Source organism: Trichechus manatus, unplaced genomic scaffold (genome assembly GCF_000243295.1).
Source record: "Trichechus manatus latirostris isolate Lorelei unplaced genomic scaffold, TriManLat1.0 scaffold00036, whole genome shotgun sequence".
Lineage (NCBI taxonomy): Eukaryota > Metazoa > Chordata > Mammalia > Sirenia > Trichechidae > Trichechus > Trichechus manatus.
In genome coordinates, this window is record NW_004443972.1 from 18,129,487 (window position 1) to 18,150,431 (window position 20,945).

The window sequence follows — 20,945 nt, forward strand, 5'->3', positions numbered from 1 at the left end:
CAGGTCTTTCCTGCAGAGGGATGGCCTGGTGCGTCTGTCTACAGCGCCATGTTGGCTCCACCTCCTTATCTGGATTTTTGCCTTACCTTACAGAACAATTACATGGGTTGAATCTCTAATTGAAGAGTTCTTAAATTTTGGCAGAATTATAAGTGTAAGTTGTGGAATTTCTTTTTCTGCAGTGTGCTGGATATTTTCCATTAACCCCACTCTCCACCCTTCTTTACATTGCTCTGTGCCCTGGGAGGTTGATCTTTGTGGACTGTATTGATGAACTTCCTTTTCCTCAGGCTTCTGATTGAGTTTGGCCAATGGAAGCACTGGCAAGAGACCAGAGGTAGGGAAGAGAGTGAGGCTGTGGTATTCATTTCCTCAGCAACCTTCCAACCAGTTCATCACTCATCCCTCTACAGCATTCTTCTACTAAAGGTCACATGTCAAATGGCCCTCTCCATACAGCTACTCTCTCTGGGTTTCAATAACTGCTTCTTCACCTTGCCCTTTCATCCTAAGAGCAGTAATGGATCTTCACTGTTGCTTGCACTGTGATACTATATCATCCCTATTGATGCTTCTTAAGTATATAAAAAAACCAGTTGCTGTGGAATCAATTTCAACTCACAGAGACCCCATGTGTGTCAGAGTAGAACTGCTCCATAGGATTTTCAATGGCTGATTTTTTGGAAGTCATCACCAGACCTTTTTCTAAGGCACTTCTGGGTGGAGGCAAACATCCAAACTTTTGGTTAGCAGCTGAGTGTTAACAGTTTGCATCACTCAGGAACTACTTTTGTATATAGTGACTCTATCACAGTCTCCTCAACTACTGTGTTTAAGTGTGTCATTTGCTTTTTTTTTTTTTTTTTTTTTACTAGTGGAAGTGGCAGCAGCTGAGCTTTATGGCTAAACGACAAAAAGCAAGGCAGGCTGAGTTGAGCAGATCTTGTGTGGTGCATAAACTGGGATCATTACACCCACCCAAGTTACCCCCTGAACTATTGTTAGTCACAGGTCCTCATTTATGTTAGTACATGAAATAATTCCTACCCTCAGGGACTTATGAGGAGAGTATCAAACTTTTCCATTTTTATTTTACTTCAATTTATAATTTTGGATAACTCAAGCAATAAGTGCTTTATAGCTTAATTCTCAGATTTAAAGCAACTTAAAAAGCTATCAGAATTGGTCTTCATTCATTCATTAAAAATTATAGGAGCACTGTAGGTTGTCGTTTTTCAAACACGGGACATAATCAGGTCATGTTTTGATTTAAAAATATTTTGCAACTCTTTTGATTCGTGTTTATATCCATAATGCAACTTATTACTATCTTAGTTTCCTCTTCAAATGTAATTGGTACTACTTATTTCACAAGACTGTTGTGAAGATCAAACATGATAATGTGCAAAACAGCTGTGAAAAGCATCATGTGTTACATAAATAAATAGATTGTAATTTTTTTCATTCTATGGCCAGCTTTTATTTCCATCAATAGTTTTACATTGACTTTTGGGGGAGCACGATCTTACCTTCACACACACAAAACACCTGAGAATTAGTGTGGAAATGGGATAATCTCAGTTTTTACCCAGTCCATAATCTATTTAAGAACTAGGCCACTAGGCTGTGATCTCTAGGAAGCGGACTGCTAGGCCCATGTTCTGAGGCACCTCTGGGTGTGTTCAAACCACCAACCTTTAGGCTAGTAGTCGAGCTCTTAACAGTTTGCACCACCCAGGGGCTCCTGTTTTTGATGGAAGTATTTTTAATTCTTTATAATTAGGACTACTCTAACTTAATTTATACCTAAGCAAGTTACTAGCGAAAGGGATGTTGCTGGCTGCTGTCAAGTTGGCCCCCAACTCATGGCAACCCCATGTGCATACAGTAGAACTGCTCCATAGGGTTTTCCTGGCTGTAATCTTTAGGAAGCAGTTTGCTAGGCCTATCTTCTGCAGAGTCACTGGGTGAGTCTGAATCGCCAACCTACAGGTTAGCAGCTGATCACAAACCATCTATACAACCCAGGCTCATTAGCCAGCGGTATAAACAGCAGCAAAAAGTATTCAATCAGTGTTTAAGTTTTATCTTTCTAGAAAGTCAGTTTTGTGGGAATACCATCCCATATTATCTACATAGAGTCTAACTGATATTCATAAGCATGTAAGATGGATTTAAAATTTAAAAGATATTTTTCTGATCTTGCCTGAGTCACAAATTACTTTGTCAGGGCTATTAATCATAGTGTTGCAGCTCTTATTACTTGTGACCACGTACAGTGGTCAATGTTATATATAACATTTCGCAGGAAGTCTGTATTAAATCCAAATTGCTTAATAGGGTTTAATAATCAAAGTGAGGATGTATGTATTGGAAAACTATACCATTCACCACCTTTCTGAAAGGCCCTGTTGACACTTTACATATATACACTACTGTTTATCAAGTTGCTGTAGAGTGTGTGCTTCTGCCAAAAGAGTATTTTAATATTACCAGAATTAGAAACAGAAAACTGTGTTGTTGAAAGCTGAGCTGAAGAAAGGTCAATTTGTCAAGTGGCTGGTTTAAAAAAAAATGGTGACTGAAATTTATTCTTATCCTCTTTGGAAACTTTTTTTTTCCCTTCGTCCTCACTGGTGGGCAGTCACCCTTAGGTAGCTGAAGAAAGAAACAGCTTTGTGCTTTTAATGAAGTTGCTACTGAATAGCTTCATTTTACATTGTCAACTTTTTATGCCTTATGCAAATAACACGTATATAACCTTCACTATTCAATATTAAAAACACAAAGAATAATTTCTGGAGAAAGAATGATAATTATTACATGCATATCCATTAAACCTCTAGCAAGAAACCCATGTGAATATATTTTAGAATGAAATAAGATAAATACTAGGGTAGCTCCACGGTTACAACGCAATAGTGGACATTATGACTTAATGTCCACTCTTTTTTACTTCTCAGATTTTGTGTACTTTTCCAAGTGCTATATGGGTTTAAACACTGCCAGAATTATTTTGCATATATAACAGGCTAAACATTTAATCTACTAGGTTATTAAGCTATTTCTCTTATTCATTAATTATTATGGGCAATGATATCAAAGAGGCATACATTTCTCAGGCCCCTCTTTCATTACCAGCACGAGCAATTAGTGTTCATTTTAGGGCCTTTTGGAGGAAAAAAAAAAAAGCAAAGTTCTTCACCACTTCTCCACAGTTGCTAAATATATGTATCAAATGGAGAATAACAAAGCCCATTAAGATGCAGATGTTGGGTAGGTAGTAGGCAAACTTAACAGCTAAACTGTTGATTCCAGCCATCCTCCTAGATTAACAACCTACTTAACATAGTCACTTAGAAGCCTCCAAGGCATCTCAAATTTAACATGTCCAATATTGATTCTTGGTTTGGTTTCATCCCAAACAGCTCCTTCTCTAGTCTTTACCATTTCATTAAAAGGAAAATCCAAAACATCGTAAATTCTGCTGACTATACCTTAAAAATAGAATAATAATCTCACCATCTCAACTGCTGCACTTTGGCAAGTCACCATCTGTCTAGTTTCCTAGGACTGCACCAACTAAATAGTACAACGTGGCTGGCTTTAAAGAACAGACATTTATTGTCTCACAGTTCTGGAGGCTACAATTCCAAATCAGGGTATTGGCCCTGTCAATTCCTTCTGCGGGCTCTGAGAGAGGAACTGTTCCATGACTCTCTCCCAGCTTCTGGTTTCTGCTAGCAATTCTTGCCACTTCTTTGCTGCTTGTAGATGTATCTTCACCTGGCATCTTACCCCATGTGACTCTTCTCAGTTTCTGTTCTCTCCTTTTGTAAAACTCTACTCAGAAGGGATTAGGATTTGCCCCAATCCTGTATGACTCAGTTAATTTAACTGATACCATCTTCAAAGAAACATTCTATTTCTAAGCAAGGTCACATTCACAGATACCGTGGTTAGGACTTCAGCATGTCTTTTTGGGGAACATAACTGAACCCACAACACCATCATCTCTAGATTACCAACAGATTGCTAATAGATTTCCTTGTTTATATACTTACCCCCAAGGAACCCTGGTGGCACAATGGTTAAGTGCTTGGCTGCTAACCGAAACATCGGAGGTTTGAACCCACCAGCAGCTCTGCAGGAGAAAAGACCTGGCGATCTGCTCCTGTAAAGATTATAGCCTAGGAAACCCTGTGGGGTAGTTTTATTCTGTCCTATAGGGTCTCTATGAGTCGAAGGCACATAACAACACCTACCCCCTTTGGCCTATTCTCAACATAGAGTGAAAGAATGATTCAATTTAAGTCATAGCAATAACATGTCCCACTTCTGCTCCAAACCCTTCAGTAGCTCCCTATCTCACCCAGAGTGCTAATGAAAGTGCTTAAAATGGCCTGTATGCTCCTTCCCCCCTCCTCAAAGATCTGCCCCAATGCCCCTGCTCTGTAAGCACTCCTATTGACTCTCCCTGTGGCTCACTCCACTCCTGACTCAATGGCCTTCTTGCTTTTCCTCAAATAGGCAGGCAGCTTCTTTCTGCCTTATGACCTTAGCTCTGTCTCTTCCTGGAATACTTTTCCTATAGATATCTACATGCCTAACTCCCCATCTCCTTTCAGTCTTCGCTCAAACCTCACCTTCTTAGTGAGACAACCCTGAGCACCCAGTTTAGTACTACAACCTACTTTGTCACCTCTCTACCCTAACTGTGCTTTAGTTTCCTGTTTGTTCATTGCTTGTATCAAACATACCATATAATTTACTTGTTCATTATCTTTACTTATTATTACCTGTTTTTCCTGCTAGAATGTAGGCTCCACAAGGGCAAGAGTATCCCCTCTCACCGTTATTGTGTTGTTTTGCATCTAAAACATTGCTACATTATAGGTGTTCAATAAATATTTGTTGACTAAATAAATAATAGATAAGTGGTAACTTTGGTGAAGGGTTAATCGGTACACAATACTGGGGAAGCCAGAACAACTTGTACAAGGCAAGGTCATGGAAGCTCCAGAGACACATCCAAACTCCCTGAGGGACCGAATTGTTGGGCTGAGGGCTGTGAGGACCCTGGTCTCGGGGAACATCTAGCTCAATTGGCATAACATAGTTTATAAAGAAAATATTCTACATTCTACTTTGGTGAGTAGCGTCTAGGGGCTTAAAAGCTTGTAAGTGGCCATCTAAGATACTCCACTGGTCTCACCCTGTCAGGAGCAAGGGAGGATGAAGAAAACCAAAGACACAAGGGAAAGACTAGTCCAAAGGACTAATGGACCACAACAACCATGGCTTCCACCAGACTGAGTCCAGTACAACTAGATGGTGCCCAGCTACCACCATTGACTACTCTGACAGGGATCGCAATAGAGGGTCTCAGACAGAGCTGGAGAAAAATGTAGAACAAAATTCTAACTCACAAAAAAGACCAGACTTTCTGGCCTGACAGAGGCTGGAGAAACTCCAAGAGTATGGCCCTCAGACACCCTTTTAGCTCAGTAACAAACTCATGAGCAATTAGTGTGGAAATGGTATAATCTCAGTTTCTTCATCCAAAGATTAGACAAGCCTATAAAACAAAATGAGACTAAAGGAGCACAACAGCCCAGGGGCAAGGACTAGAAGACAGGAGGGGACAGGAAAGCTGGTAATAGTGAACCCAAGGTTGAGAAGGGAGAGCGCTGACATGTCATGGGGTTGTTAACCAATGTCATAAAACAATATGTGTACTAACTGTTTAATGAGAAGCTAGTTTGTTCTGTAAACCTTCATATAAAGTACAATAAAGAAAGTTACAAAAATTTGTTGAATAAATGATTATTTCATCTAAATGAAATTTTATTAGTGACACAAAATAAGCACCATTAATGTTCTTTTCCATTAGCTGATATGTCTTATCTGTGGTATTTAGCATGTATCTACATGACTCATACGAGGGAGGTAGGCTTTGGTTCTGGGACTGAAGCTTGCTGAGGAGCAGTGAAATTGGTACCCTTGTTTCCCCCATTCCTCTGCTTTCTTTCCTAATTCATACAGAGGGAAAGAGAAAATAAGGCAGCAACAGGTGGGAAAGGCAACCACAATTAATTCAGTGCTTATGTTGTGATGGCTAACTGAATATCTTAACTTACAATATGACTAAAGGCCACCAAGACACAGAAGAAACTTCAGAGGCAGACATAATCATGAGAGCTTTAGGGTCACCATAAAGCATATATCCTACGAAAGAGACGCAATTAGATTGGGCCAGTCTTCGCCCAAGCAATGTATTTTCTTGGTTATTTCTCTAGTTATTAGTATCCCATTTTTCTACTCTTTAAATCCTTTCCTTTTATAGTATAAATCATTTTATTACATTTTGTAATACTATGGCTGGGCATGGGAAAAGAAGAGGAAATGCATTGTTTAAGAGTCCACGTGCGACATCCAAACTGTATGGGTTCTAATCTCAACTTTGCTACTAGCTATGCAACTGTTTAAGTTATATTCAACTTTCTACCTTAGTTTCCTTATCTGTAAAATGGAGATAATAAGTGTTCAGCTGGTAACTGAAAGGTCAGCTGTTTGAACCCACCAGCTGCTTCACGGGAGAAAAATATGACAGTTTGCGTCCATCAAGATTTACAGCGTTGGAAACTCCATGGGGCAGTTCTACTCTATCCTGTAGGGTCACTATGAGTCAGAATGGACTCGATGGCAATGGGTTTGGTGTTCTTTTAGTTATATTTGATAGGGTTGTTGTGAGGAATAATGTCTCATAACACAGAGTGCCTATTACATAGTATTTACTCTATAAATATCAGTTATTTTAATGAAATAATGGAACATTTTCTGAAAAGAAAAATATATGATTTAAAATTGCTTTCTATATCACATTTTCATAAAATGCTATTGTTCACAAAATGCTAACTGGATCATGGTGTCAAATTATCATTACTATTATTTTTTTAAAACTCTTTATGGGCCTTTTGAATATTCAAATTACTATACTAGAAAATTGATCATGTGGAACACTAGGTTTAGAGAGGGAAATGCTGCAGATTTTGATGTTGAAACTCCTCGCAGTTTCTCCGATGTCAGGAACTTCCCTGGGTAGCTCTTTCTCTAAGAAAGAGGTACACTGTCAAGAACCGTGCACTTGAGATTTTACCCTATTGCAAGCTAACAAGCTAGCCTGCCACAGTTTCATAGATTTTCGCAGAAGATGTGCGAGTCCCAGGTCAGAGGCAAAGGACTTTATTACTCACAGGATAACAGGCAGCATGAGCTCATATTCCCATCAAATCCCTTTTGCCCTCAAGTCCCACAGGGTGATATGGAGCAGTCAGGTAGATGCTAGGCAGGCAGTGGGTTTGCATCTGAAGGGAGGAACGCTAAGATTAGGAAACTCCAATCTTTTAAACAGGCTGCTAGCAAACCTACCCAAACTTTGCCCTAGAGGGAGACATTACCTTTATTATCTTGGACAGCAAATAAATTTCTCTGCTCCCAAGGGATATACTATCCATACCTTTAAAACTAGACATGCAGAAATACAGGAGACTGTGGAAATTGAATCCCAACATATGCAAATGTAATACTTATAAGCAGGACTATGATGATGAAAAGAGCATGCGCAAAAACTCTGGCTATAAAATTAGATTAACATTATAAATGTACTACGATCAATTCTTTCTGTAAAATTTCTTTGAAAATGAGTTATCCAATTGGAATAAACTTGTGGAATGATTTGTTCTGTTCTGGGACACTTTTATTATTTGATGACTTAATGAGTCATACATTCTTTTCTCTTACCAAGTAAATGTTGTCACTCCCTCCCCATGTATGTATATATGCCAATATTAACTTTATTGGCTAAAATATTTCTTACTGTGTTAGAGGAACTAACACTTTCTCAAGAGTGGCTTGTTCATTAGCAAGCTTCCTTCTTCTCTGCCTCTTCCTGATACAACTAGGCTTCACAAGGTTCAAGAAGTTCCTGTACTGTGGTGTGCAACAGGTATTCAGCTAACAGGTATTCAGCTCTGCAAAGTTGATTTCCTTCACTAATAAATATTTATTACTGTTTTTGACAGCTTAATTTTTAAGAAACATTTTAATCCTTGTCTTATTCTGCAAAGAACAGTTAAAATTATACTGTTCTGATTTTTTTTGTTTTGTTTTAAATTGCTGTCCTGAACTTTTTTTTTTTTTGTTTGGGGTTTTTAAAGGCAGGGTTACATAATTCATCCCAGTTCCAGAGAAAAGCAGAACTGTCCATTGCTATTACTTAATATACATCTACTACCAAAATAATTGAACATTTAACTTTTCACTGAGTGATAAAAACAGGCTGTTCCTTTCTGCGGATATAATTAAGATGCACATCTGGAGAGTTTGCCCAAAGGATGAGTCGCTGGTAAGGTTGTCAGATAATGTACAGGACGCCCAGTTAAATATGATTTTCAAATAAACAATGAACACCTCTTTAGTATAAATATGTCCTACATATTGCACAGAGCATACACTTACAGTATAAAATTATTTGTTATTCATTTGAAATTCACATTTAACTGGGCATCCTGTGTTTTTATTTGCTAAACCTGACAACCCTAGAAACAACCTTTCTGTAAAATTTAGCTTCTAGGTGTGGTTACGCTTTCAAGGTTTTGATAATGTGACATCTACATTACACTAAAGTAAACACGAGTAACTCTGCAAGTTTTTTAATTCATAGATGTGTACGAGTGATATTAAAATAAACCAGAGACTAGCTTCGAAAGAGAAAAGGAGCCCTGGTGGCTCAATGGTTAAGCTCTCGGTTCTGAAACGTTGGCGGTTCAAACCTACCCAGCAGCTCCTTGGGAGGAAAGGCCTGGCGATCTGCTCCCCTTAAAGATTACAGTCTAGGAAACTCTACTCTGTCACATGGGGTCGCTAAGAGTGCGAATCTACTGGATGGCACACAACAACAACAACAAGGGGAAAAGAAAGTTCCACAGGAAGGGCCTGAAAGGTCTTTGCTAAGAAGATGTGAACTTACCGAGGCAAAGGTTTCATCGCGCTTTAATGATGAAACAGCACGAGATCTGAGCAAGCAAATAAAAGACAAGCAACGACCGACTGGGCTCCGAGGGGCGGGACGAAGCCCGTCCGAGCCGAGAAAGGAGGGGCTGGACTCCGGGAATGGGCGGGCTTTGAGAGTGCGTGCGTGCACTGGGCGGGTCGCAGCCAATCGGAACCGAGCAAGGCGGGGCTGAGCCTCGGGTGGGCGGGTCGGGGAGTGGGGAGCGCTCGAAGTGTGTATCTCGGCCTCACCTGAACCTGTATGTTCCTTCTAGCAGGGTGGACGCTGAGTTGGGAGATTAACGATTGCTCGGCTCGTCATGGCCTACCCGGGATACGGACGAGGGGTGAGTCCTGGCCGCTTCTCTGCGGCCACCGCCCCCGCGAGATGTGACGCCCCTGCGGGCGGTGCCAACGTGCCGAGCCCGCCCTCTGCCGCTGCTTCGTCCCGCCGCCTCCAGCACCCGGCTGCCCGGGGTCACCTGGTGGTGCCAGGAGCCGGGACAGCGGTCGGGCGGGGGCGGTCGGGGGGGATCCGAAGGTGTTCTGGTCCTTCACGGCCCCTGACGGTGTCCTTGTGGAGCCCAGGATGTGATATGTTTTTGGAAATTCCTTTCCTGGAATGGAGGAATAAAGCGCCCTTTTTTAAGTTCCATTAATCTTTTGTGGTCCACCCACACCCCACAGAGTTTTTGCTGGACGTCTTTCTTCTGCATTTTTGACCACTTCCTGTTTTCTCGTTAAGTTGCTTGTGAGTAAGATATGCTCTAAATGTTTCCTAATTTTTCCTGTTTTACCAAAGGCAGTGTGTTTTTCTGGACTTTTTTGTTACACTTTCTTACATAACTGATTATTCTGTGTCACCTTTGAGAGTTCTGAAGTGTCGTAATTGTAATATCCTGGTGGTTAGCTCCTCCTTTTTGAAAAAGGAAGCAAACCTTCAGTATTTGCCAATGATCTCCAAAGTGGAGTGAGCATATTTTGTGTTCATAAAGTAGGGTGTGGGGTGATCCATTGGAGTATAAGTAGAAGATAATAGATTTTCTATTTTTATTTCTGTTTGTTTTTACCTAAAAAGAGAAATTGAGCTTCATTAATATTTAATATAGACTTGATATTGACATATGGCAGTGCTCGTCACACAGATTATTTCTACCTCTGGGAATTTTTTTTTTTTTTTCAAGAGAATGAATTTTCAGTACATTTAACGTACTCATTCCTATAATTGATTTGCCTGAAAATGTGCCAGAGTTTCTACTGGTATTTCTTCTGTACAGTGTTTACCCCTCATTCATCCTTAAACATACTAAGGAAGTGTAATGTACCTAAAGAAGGCAAAGCCTCCTTTAATGATTAATCAAGATAGCGTAAACTCATGGGACTTTTTAAGATTTCCCTGCCTTCTGCATATTTTCATCAGGGTGTAGCTTGCTGTTAAAGATGTGTTAGTTTTACTCCTTTTGGGGTGTTCTGAATTTATATATATATATATTTATAGATATATGGTAGAGCAGGATGGTGAGAGTAATGACAAATTTTCGTTCATTTTTTCTTTCTGCCACTTTTGTCAAAGAATGTTGCAATAGATGGAGAGTTCCATGAGAGCAAAGAGAATTTCTGCATGTGTTTTGAACAATAAAACCCCCTTTTCTGTTTATTTAAACACTAGCAGCTCTTTTCAGCACTTTTCATACTGATTATACTCTACTGATTAGAAGTTGTAAGGAAATGTACTCTCAAACAGCTAGCGGCACTGATTCTTTTAAATGTAATGGGACTATTGTAAGATACATAGGTTAAAATATACAGATAAAATTTATGTAATTTCTTTACTCAGAGCATATTATTTAGTGAGGTCGTTAAAACTGTTTTATATATCATGTTAGTTATATAGTTAGTCCACATCTTACTTCCTTATGTTTTCTAAATTCTTCTAACAAAATATAAAATGTTAGCTGCTAGACCTATTTGTTTTGGTAGATATTCTAGTTGATTCCGCCTCATGGTGACCCTACATGTATCAAAGTAGAACTGTGCTCCAAAGGGTTTTCAGTGGCTGATTTTTCAGAAGTCGATTGCCAGGCCTTTCTTTCGAGGTGCCTCTGGGTGGACTAGACCTTCCAACCTTTCTGTTAGCAGCTGAGCGCCTTAACCATTTGTTCCACTCAGGGACTTCCAGACTATTTGTAGGTTCCTACATTAGGTCTTTTCCCCCATGCTTGAAATTCTTTTCGCCTTCTGACAATTTCTCTTCATCCTTCAAGGATGCAGATCAAGAAGAGTTTTGTTCAAAATGTTATAATGAACAGACTTGATCTTCTTCCTGCTCCAGACTTATAAAAATGCTGAGTAAGATGCCTTTCTAAGGTATTAAAAATGCATACCAAGTTCCAAAGTGAATAAGGGAAATATTTTGATCTTAGAAAATAAGAGATAAACTATAGCCACAGTAGGAATTAATAGCGAGTAACCTCTGAGGTCAGACTACCTACATTTGAATACATGATTTACTCCTTCCTAGCTGTTTGACTTTGACCAATTCATGAAAACTCTTAGAGTTTCAGGTCCTCCACCGTTACTGTTTGAAAAATTAAATACCCACAGAGTTGTTTGAAAAATCAGTATAATGGAAAATACAGTAGTACTGGGATATAAAAAGCTTTCAATAAATATTATCTACTTATTATTGTTGTTATTAGCTTTGAAGAAGACTTTTGCTGAAATCATCACTTAATTGATCTTTTCATTGCCCTCATGCTTTTTAAAAAATAAAACTTTTCTTGGAGAGAAGAGGGCATTTCAGCTCTATGCAGTTTCCCAAGATTAGTTGACGGTTTCATTATATTTACCAGATATTCTTCTAAGTATGTACTTGAGGTGTACTTCTTCTTCGTTTTACTATAGCTGAAATTTTCTTTTATTTAAAAAATTGTGCCTCCTGTTCTTCTGTTAAGATTAAGTTTTTGGAGGCTAGAGCCTTTAGTTTTTCCTTTGTACTTCCTTAAAAATTAAAGTGAATTTCTGGATAAAATATGTTCATTAACTGAATCATGTCTTAATGTAAGACATCTAGCATTTTGTGGCTGAAAAAGCTTTTGTGGTAGGTAAGTTTGGAAGCTTCAGTAACTATTTCAGTTCTTACTTTTCAGTGGACTTCTCATAAATATTTTGCCTTTTAAACCAAATTTAGTGAATAGTAGGTAATATTAGTATTAATGATCTCCTTTTTCACTCTGATAGTTTGGAAATTTTCATGTTCAGATGCCAGGAATACAGATTCAAATGGGACAGCCAGTGCCAGAAACAGGTCCACAGGTGCTCCTGGGTGGATACCCTGGATACCCGGCATATTCAGATAGTTATCCCTCAGCTAGTGACCCCATGTGGACTTACTTCTCTGCTGTTGCTGGACAGGTGAGATACTAAATCCATTGTACAAATAGTTTTAAGAAAAATTGTTATTTAAAATAAATGCTAATTTATTGTATCATTTTAAATGTGTGTGAAATTTATTGAAACTTATCTAGACTAATTTTCTTTCTGAAATCAGAGAGGAGAGTAGTCAGAATTATTTCATTGTAAAAAGTCTGTCGATGTGATACCTGAATGCAGTGTTCATTTGAGTAAAAGAGGAAGTAGTTTTTTCATACTGTGGAAATTGACTTCCTTGCTTAGTAAGCTTCCCTTACTAAAATTCTTCTGCGGGAGACTCCTCAACCAAAACTATGTTATCTTCTTTTGAATCATCTTTGTATTTCCTTCAATGTGTTTGACATTGATACTATAAAGATAAATGAGGAATTTGAGGAACAACAAGAGGTTTTTACAAGTTAGTGTTCCAGGGAACAAGACTTTAAACTTGAACATTAATTCCATTAAAAAAACAAAAACAAAACTCAGTTAAAACCTAAGTATGTCAAAGTGTATAATAGGAAAACACTTCAAAAATTCATAAATTTATTCAGGTTGCAAAATTACATTTTTTTCCCAGGGTGAAGTTATACCATGTATAGTAATTTTGACTTTTCATGGCTGGAAAATTTTCCAAACTAATTTTATCAAAATAATGATGTTGGAATTTACTTTTCTATTTTAATTAAAAATTATAAGGAAAGATTATATGATATTAATCGTTGGTTCTGGCATTAGCATGTTATTAGTCTCTAATAAATTTGAACAAATATTTAAGAGATTGATTTTATTATGCCCATTTGGGAAATTTGAGACTGTGAATTCAGGTACATGAATTCTGTGTAATCCATACTGAAGGCTGTAATCTTTGATCTTTGGCTGTAAGTGCTTCAAGTCCTCTTCACTTTCAGCAGGCAAGGTTGTGTCATCTGCATATCACAGGTTGTTAATGAGTCTTCCTCCAATCCAGATGCCACGTTCTTCATATAATCCAGCTTCTCGGATTATTTGCTCAGTATACAGATTGAACAAGTATGATGAAAGAATACAACCCTGATGCACACCTTTCCTGATTTTAAACCATACGGTATCCCCTTGTTCTGTTTGAACGACTGCCTCTTGGTCTATGTACAGGTTCCTCATGAGCACAATTAAGTGTTCTGGAATTCCCATAAGAATTAACACTAGACCCCCATGTGTTTAGTGTTGTTGTTAGCTACATGGAATTTGAAACTAATTTTTTATTTTGTGGGTAAGGAAATAGTTAAGATGTGTTTCTTAGTTTTCATTCACTTCAAAAAGGGTTAATAAAGACTCAAATTATTTTTATATTCTTTGACTTAAATTTATAATGACTTTTTCTGTGTATCTTTGGAACCTACATTTTTTTTTCAACTTTGCTTTTTCTACAAACTTTGTTCTTTTTCCTACTAGAGAACCTTCACACCCTTCAAGATTCCTTTTTGTATATCTCTCAGAAGTATAAAAGTTAGAGAAATTTCTTCTGTGGGCTAAGTTGACCGTTTGTATGAAATATTATAGAAGCAGGTCATGCTTGAACAGAATCTGTCCCCAGGCCATACCGGATTGATTTCCCTTCATTTTAATTGGATTGGTCTAAATTTTGAGTAAATTCAAATTACTATTTTCTAGAAAGCTTTAAGATTGAGCCTGTTGCCTGCACAGTGCATTATTTTTATAAATAAATGAGAGAAAACTTAAGAAGTTTGACTAATCCTTATTAATTTTATTCTCAGGTAGAGTACCATTTTTCCACTTAAGAAGAATTAAAGAATAAAGTAATTTATAAGCATGTTACCTTTGGTGTACAAGAAGACGGTTTTTAAATTAAAAGAAAATAATTTCCTACCTTTTCTTCTATTTTAATAATTTGTGCAAGATTGTCTTTTAAAATGTACTCTACAGTGATTAAAAACAATTGGGTGTTTGTATTTGTCTTCACTGAGATGGTATTGACAATGGCAGCTGTCAAACTTAATTGATATTTTTTTTTTACTGTTGATTCCTGCTTGGGTCACGTTAGAAGTGTGTTCATAGTTTTTCACAATAGCCTTGAAATATAATAATGGTTTGAAACTGTTGCCACAGGACTTAAAATAGTGAGGTGGGTAATTGTTAGTTAAAATATGTGAAAAATTCTTTCTAAAGTCCTTGTCATTTGAGGATAAACTCTCTAACCTAACCTCAGATCTGAAAATATGGCTAATTTTAAAAAAAAATTATAATCATGTAGGATTTAAAAACTTAGTGGCAAGCAAGATCCTCAAAACATGCATGATAGAGAAATGAGCACTTAGATACTCGACAAGTAGGGAATATACCATTGAGAAGGATGCTTCTCAGAATTTTTTTAAATTCCTGTTAGAACCTGTGGAAGTTTTGTTATAAGGTGTTCTTGCCAAAGATCAATTAAAACATAAAGCCCGTTTGTAATACTTAATAGAACTAGTTTGTAAAGAGCTTTTTTGTTTCTTAGGTTTTTTAGCAAGTGTATGTTTTCAGTTTGCCTCCTTGATTCTTTCTCATAGCCGTTTTGCGTTTATGCCAATGTATGTGATGTTGTCAAGCGAATTACCTTGCCCTGTGTTTTTATAGGAAATAGGTTGAGGTATTTTAACATAATGAGAGTGTTCTACCTGTTTTGTTTCCATTGCAATTTCTTGTTTGCATGAAACATTTTTAATTTCCGTAAAAAGTTTAGACAAGATTGTTTGGCCGTTGGTCAGAAGAATAGCAGCAAACTGCAGGAGAATTCTGAAGATTTGCTAAGGGTAACACTGGGGGAAAAAATTCCCCTTCCAGTCAAATCTTCAGTGTCATTTAGAAAGAGTCTCCTTCTAAATGGGCATGAATGGGAAAGTTATTGAGATGTTTCTGAAAAATATTTAGACATATTTCTAATTGTTTTAAATAGAAGTACAATGACTCATGAGATATTACTTTGAGCTATTACAAGAAAGGGTGATTATGCTATTTTTCAGAATAGAGAATGTAAATTATATTTTAAATGCTTGAAAAAGCAGTAGAATATAATTTGTGAAAAAAATTATTCATGTTGGATGATGTTCTGTAATATGCCATTGTTGTCAATAATTATCCCTAGAATTTTATACTTGATAATAATGTTTTGAAAAATGCCTATTTATTAACTTAGAACAGCCAGTTAACATCTTAATATGCTTTTATACAAATGCACATGAAATCAAGTTACATGTATATGTATTATCTCTCACTTTCTATCTCTTGCTATGTATATATATATATATTTTGTTGTTGTTTGTTTTGTTTTGAACAGGATGGTGAAGTGGATGCTGAAGAACTTCAGAGATGTTTGACCCAGTCTGGAATTAGTGGAACTTATTCTCGTGAGATCTTTCTTCCCCCTGTTAAAATTGGAGTAGTACATTCATTTTCTAACTTTTTGTCCCCTTACTTTAAATTTTTATCACAGTTACACATGTTCATAGTTTAAAGAATGAGATAATTCTGCAAAGCTTGTGAAAATAACTGTTCATTGTGGCTCCCTAGCTCCCCAATATTCCTTTACTGTTATTCTGGACAGCCTTTCCTTCTTTCTTGAGTTCTATCTTCCATTTACTCCATTTCTTGTCCTCTTTCTTTGTTCACTTTATTATTTCAATGAAACATATTGTTAAGTAGCTTTTAAATAAAGGAGTGCATAGAAGGTAAATTTCATGTGACCTTGCATAACTGAAAATGTCTTCTTTCTACCTTCACAATTGATAGTTTGGCCAGGTATAGAATTCTAAGTTACAGATCATTTTCACTTAGAATTTTAAAGGTATTGCTTCATTATTCTAGCTCTCATTGTGGCTTTATTTTTCTGTTTCCTGCCTGTATATGACTTGTTTTTCCCTCTGGAAGCTTATAAGATCTCTTTGTCTCTAGTATTCAGATGTTTCACAATGATGTGTTCTGTTCTGTTTCGCAGGGAACTCAGTGGACGCTCTCAGCCTGGAAGCTCATTTGCTTTAGTTCTGGGAAATTTTCTTCAGTGATGGATGTTTTCTCTATTTTGTCTTTTTTGGACTGGCTGTTATTCGTACTGGGTCTTTTACTTTTCTTATCTTTTCTCTGCTATCTTTTTTTTCTTTACATTTTAGGAAATGTCCTCAACTTTACTTCCTAAACCTTCTATTGAGTTTTTCATTTCTGCTATTGTGTTTTTAATATCTGAGAGCTTCTGTTCTTTTTTATGGATGTGACTTATCTCTCTGAGACTGTTAATAAAAATTCTTTTCCTTTTCTTCTTTTACATTTTCTTCTTCCTACATAATCTCTGTCCCTCCAGGTTGCTCGTTTAAGTTTGTTTATTTTGGTCTGCTTTTCACGTTAGATGCTTTTCTCAGATGTTTGAGGACCCTTGGTTGCTTGTATTTAACTAAAAAAAACTGCTTGGAAATTCACTTCTGGGATCATGGTTAGCCTTGTTTGTTGTGGGTTTCAGTGTGTGGTGGTTTGGCTGAGCAGTTTTGTTGTGGAGCCATGGGTGTCAGTATCTTTAAGACTTTCCTCTTGGATTGATTCTGCAGTCTTCTGCCTGGAAAAGAGGAGGTGAGAACCCAGCAGGGTTCTCAGTCTTTTGTAAATTGTCATCTAATTGCTTTGTTATTAGTACATAGTCCTATCTTCAGCTGTGCCTTGTTTCCTGCAGTCCAAAGACCCTCTCCAGAGAATATAACTCCAGACTTCTGTTGGGGTGGGCATAGGGGTGGCAGCTGTGCAACTGAGCTGAGGCGGGGAGAGCACTGGGCTCTAAATGCTTCTCAGGCAGAGTTTTAGCCAGTCCTTCTGTCATTAGCTTCACCTTCACAGTCATTTTCAGAAGTACTGCTAATTCTTGAGCATTTGGGGTCTTCTCCAGCATAGCTAGACTGCTTCTTAGCTTTTCTCATTGTTGGTTCAGGAATCTGCTCTCTTAGATCTAGGTTGGTTAGCTCACATCTATCCAAAATTCTTTTGTTTTTATTTGCCCTCTCATTCTCTTTTTCTCTAAAGGTTTATACCTTTCTAAAAATCATTTTACTGCCCATTTTAATGGAGCTCAGAGAGGGAGCAAAAATCCGTCATCTTTCCTGAAAATTGTATATCTCCTTCAATGACAAATATTTACACGTATATATACAGGCAGCCCACCCAGGTTACAAACAAGATCTGTTCCTTTCTGTGTCTTTAAGTCGATTTCATAGGTAAGTCAGAACAGGTGCATACAGTTCTTATTTAACCTTACATGTACTTTAGCTCAATAAAAGGCTTGAAGCCTTTTCAGTGATTTAAAAGCTGCACGTGCAGCAAGTGAAGGTGATTGTGATGAAGAATGTGTCACGAATAGGGGTTGGTTTGATCATTTCAAAGTGAGAGTGAATTTACATAACATTAAAAGGCAAACAGGAGTTGTCGGTAGATCGGTTGTTTGTAATCTGGGGGACTGCCTGTACACTGTCCTATTCTGGGATTGAAGATGTACTTATTTACCAATTCCATTTTTGCCATTTATTATCAATTCAGATTCTCCCACTTCCTGAGTGTGAGCCATGTTAACTTTAGAGTCAAAAGGGTATTACTTACTTGACAAAAAAAAAATGGAATGTCATTCCAGAGATGTCTCAGGTAATATCCCCCTACCCAGGTAGCTTTTGTGTGAATAAAGGAACATTGGACTCCAATCCTACCTGTTCTACTTATTAACTCTGTGAACTTGAGAAACATAATCGTTCTGGGCCTCAGTTTCCTCATTTGTAAAACTGGGGATATTATACATTTGGCATATTTATGTGACATCACATAACACCCAATACTTAGCTCATTAAAACAAAAAAAAACCTGTGCCGTTGAATTGATTCTGACTCATAGTGACCCTATAGGACAGAGTAGAACTGCCCCATAGGGTTTCCAAGGAGCAGCTGGCTGATTTGAAGTGCCGGCCTTTTGGTTAGCAGCCATAGCTCTTAACCACTGCGCCACCAGGGTTTCCCCTTCTCCCTAGGTTCTAGGCAAAGCCAAGTGTGACATCTCTAGGTAGTATTTTTTAGTTATTTTTAATAGTTACCTTAACCCCCTCAATAGACTGTGAACAGTTTGAAGGTAGTAATTTTTATTTTAGTCTTTTTTTTTTTTTTTTAAACCATGAATGCCTCCTCACATTCAGTAGAAGTTTGTTGATTGAGGTGATTATGTATTTTGGTAATTTTTAATGTTTTGTTTTGAAAAAAGATATTGTCGTAATTTTACATAGGTAAAATTGGGCAGACTCCAATTCAAAAATTGAATATATTTTACAGCTTTCAGTTTGGAAACCTGCAGACTTATGATTGCCATGTTGGATGTATCCTTGAATAAAAACAGAAAATATTAGAATATGGAATGATTTCCTTCTTAATATTAAGACAGTTGTTAGTTATAAATGACCATAGTAAATTGGAAAGTTTAAAAATACATTGTAAGATCCTACGTGAATTCCATCCTTTTATATTTTTACATTGAGATCCATTTATATGATAAATTTGGCTAATTCTACAGAAACGTGCTAATTTTTTGATCAATGATTTGGAGTTTTGGGTCAGGTTGATTTTCTTTGGCATCAAAATTTATTTTTGTTAATAAACTACCAGAGGGATTACACAGGAAAAATGGGATTTAATGAATTCAAAGAACTTTGGGCAGCTCTTAATGCCTGGAAGCAAAACTTCATGGCTGTTGATCAAGACCATAATGGCACGGTTGAGCCTCATGAATTGAGTCAAGCCATTGCAGCTATGGGTAAGAATATTAAAATTCTTTAGAATTGATCCAGCTTCATTTTCTTCTTCGATAAGATGAATCTAATTTGCTTTAGTTTGCTAATTAATGAAGGAATATATTATCTTACCAACTTTGCCTAGTTTGGTTTTCTTTTTTTTAAATTGTGGTTTAGGTGAAAGTTTACAGATCAAGTTAATTTCTCATTCAGAAATGTATACATATATTTTGTGACATTAGTTGCAGTCCCCACAATGTGAGCACACTCCCCCTTTCTACCCCAGGTTCCCTGCGTCCGTTCGACCAGTTCCTGTACTGACTAAAGATCTTTAACAAAACTATTTTAACTATGATTTTTCAAAAGACTATATTTCATACATGCTGGTTAATAATTTCTAAGTTTTCTCTGTTGAATATATTTAAATTTATGCCTCTAATTGTTAGTACTCACCATATTCTCTTGTAACTTTGTAGGATCTCTCTCAATTGGGAGGAAAGGCTGTCTGAATCAATTACAAGTCTATGTTATAGTCTAGCTTTTCAGCAGTAAAGGCCATGTTTTCTTCTTCTTTTCCTTATGAACACAGAGTACATACCAAAATACCTCACAGTGGGAAGTCTGCATTTTGGAATACTTTAAAATAATGTAATTTTTTTTTTTGGTCATATGAGCTAAGGTTCTTGGTCTACTTTTTTTCAAAAAGTGATCATATATAATGATGTTTAATTTGCTTACAGTTATTGCCCTTTGAAGTATTTCTCTTAATTGTGGTTACCCTTGTGATTTTAATTACCCTCATTTCTAAAACAAAATGTATTTATAAGAAAGTTATCTCTTTGAAAGTTAAAATCTGAACCCAACTCATGCAGACTTACCTCAGGTTCCAATTTAAAGGAGTCAAAACTGGTGAGATTTTTGTTTTGTTTAATAAATAGACATTTTAATTTAATATTGATGATTTTAGGGTCAATTCTCATATGAATATGTATAATTCACTTTAGAGCTTTAATACCTAAGGGATGAAACTTGGTCCTTAATTCAGCTTAATGTTGGAAAATTAATAATAGTCTTTTGCGAAAAAAATGAAAACCTCCAGAGTTCAAATAAATAATTGAGTGTAGAAAAAAGAGGTGTTCTAGATTTTTCAAATTAACATCTTCAAATAAATTTATAAATATTCCAGATATTTTGCCGAGAGTACTATGGGAAAATCTTATTTTTATCAGTATCACATCCAGATCATAACTATCTAGTAGGAAGCTCAAAATGCATTTGTGTATTATAATTACATTAGGTTGCATGCTTTAGTTGCCTTCTCTCTCCATTTATCAGTTTACGTTCATTTACTTTTATCAAGTTTCCTGGGTTAAATTTTATTATAACTGCACATAGAATTTTCTCCTATTGTATTTATTTTCATTATTTGAATGGATTAGTGTCTTTTGTCAAATACTATTGATCTAGTAATATATAATGCCAATAATACCTAGGCCAGCATATTGCATTGTAAGGTATATACATCTCATTAAGTGCATAGAACAGTCTATAGAGGTGCAAACCAAAAATAAATCCAAACCCATTGCCATCGAGTTGATTCCTACTCATAGAGGGTGCAGTAAGTAGAATATATTAATTTCTGTTTCTAATTATTATTTGTATTTATTTATATATTTTTATAAATTTCAATATTTATGTATAT

At 36.8% G+C, this 20,945-nt stretch overlaps 2 protein-coding genes across 9 annotated transcripts in view; one reads left to right on the forward strand and one right to left on the reverse strand.

The window, feature by feature from the left end:
- Positions 1 to 9,074, reverse strand: part of IFIH1 (interferon induced with helicase C domain 1) — a 106,281-nt gene extending 97,207 nt beyond the window's left edge. Inside the window, exons 1-2 of one of the 2 annotated variants that reach the window (XM_023730481.1) lie at positions 9,032 to 9,074; positions 7,257 to 7,367 (exon numbers count right to left, since the gene is read on the reverse strand). The gene's annotated coding sequence lies outside the window, so the exon portion shown is untranslated. Of the gene's footprint in view, positions 1 to 7,256; positions 8,862 to 9,031 lie in introns of those variants that run through there. The other variant, XM_023730482.1, reaches the window with a different exon arrangement.
- A 196-nt stretch (positions 9,075 to 9,270) lies between these two features.
- GCA (grancalcin) overlaps positions 9,271 to 20,945 on the forward strand; it is an 18,251-nt gene continuing 6,576 nt past the window's right edge. For 2 of the 7 annotated variants that reach the window (XM_004375430.2, XM_023730484.1), the window contains exons 1-5: positions 9,274 to 9,401; positions 12,295 to 12,468; positions 15,782 to 15,851; positions 18,789 to 18,832; positions 19,119 to 19,266. In XM_004375430.2, the coding sequence (XP_004375487.1) occupies positions 9,375 to 9,401; positions 12,295 to 12,468; positions 15,782 to 15,851; positions 18,789 to 18,832; positions 19,119 to 19,266 (463 nt within the window). In that variant the 5' untranslated portion in view covers positions 9,274 to 9,374. Of the gene's footprint in view, positions 9,402 to 9,436; positions 9,806 to 12,294; positions 12,469 to 15,781; positions 15,852 to 18,788; positions 18,833 to 19,118; positions 19,267 to 20,945 lie in introns of those variants that run through there. The other 5 variants (XM_023730485.1, XM_023730486.1, XM_023730488.1 and 2 more) reach the window with 5 other exon arrangements.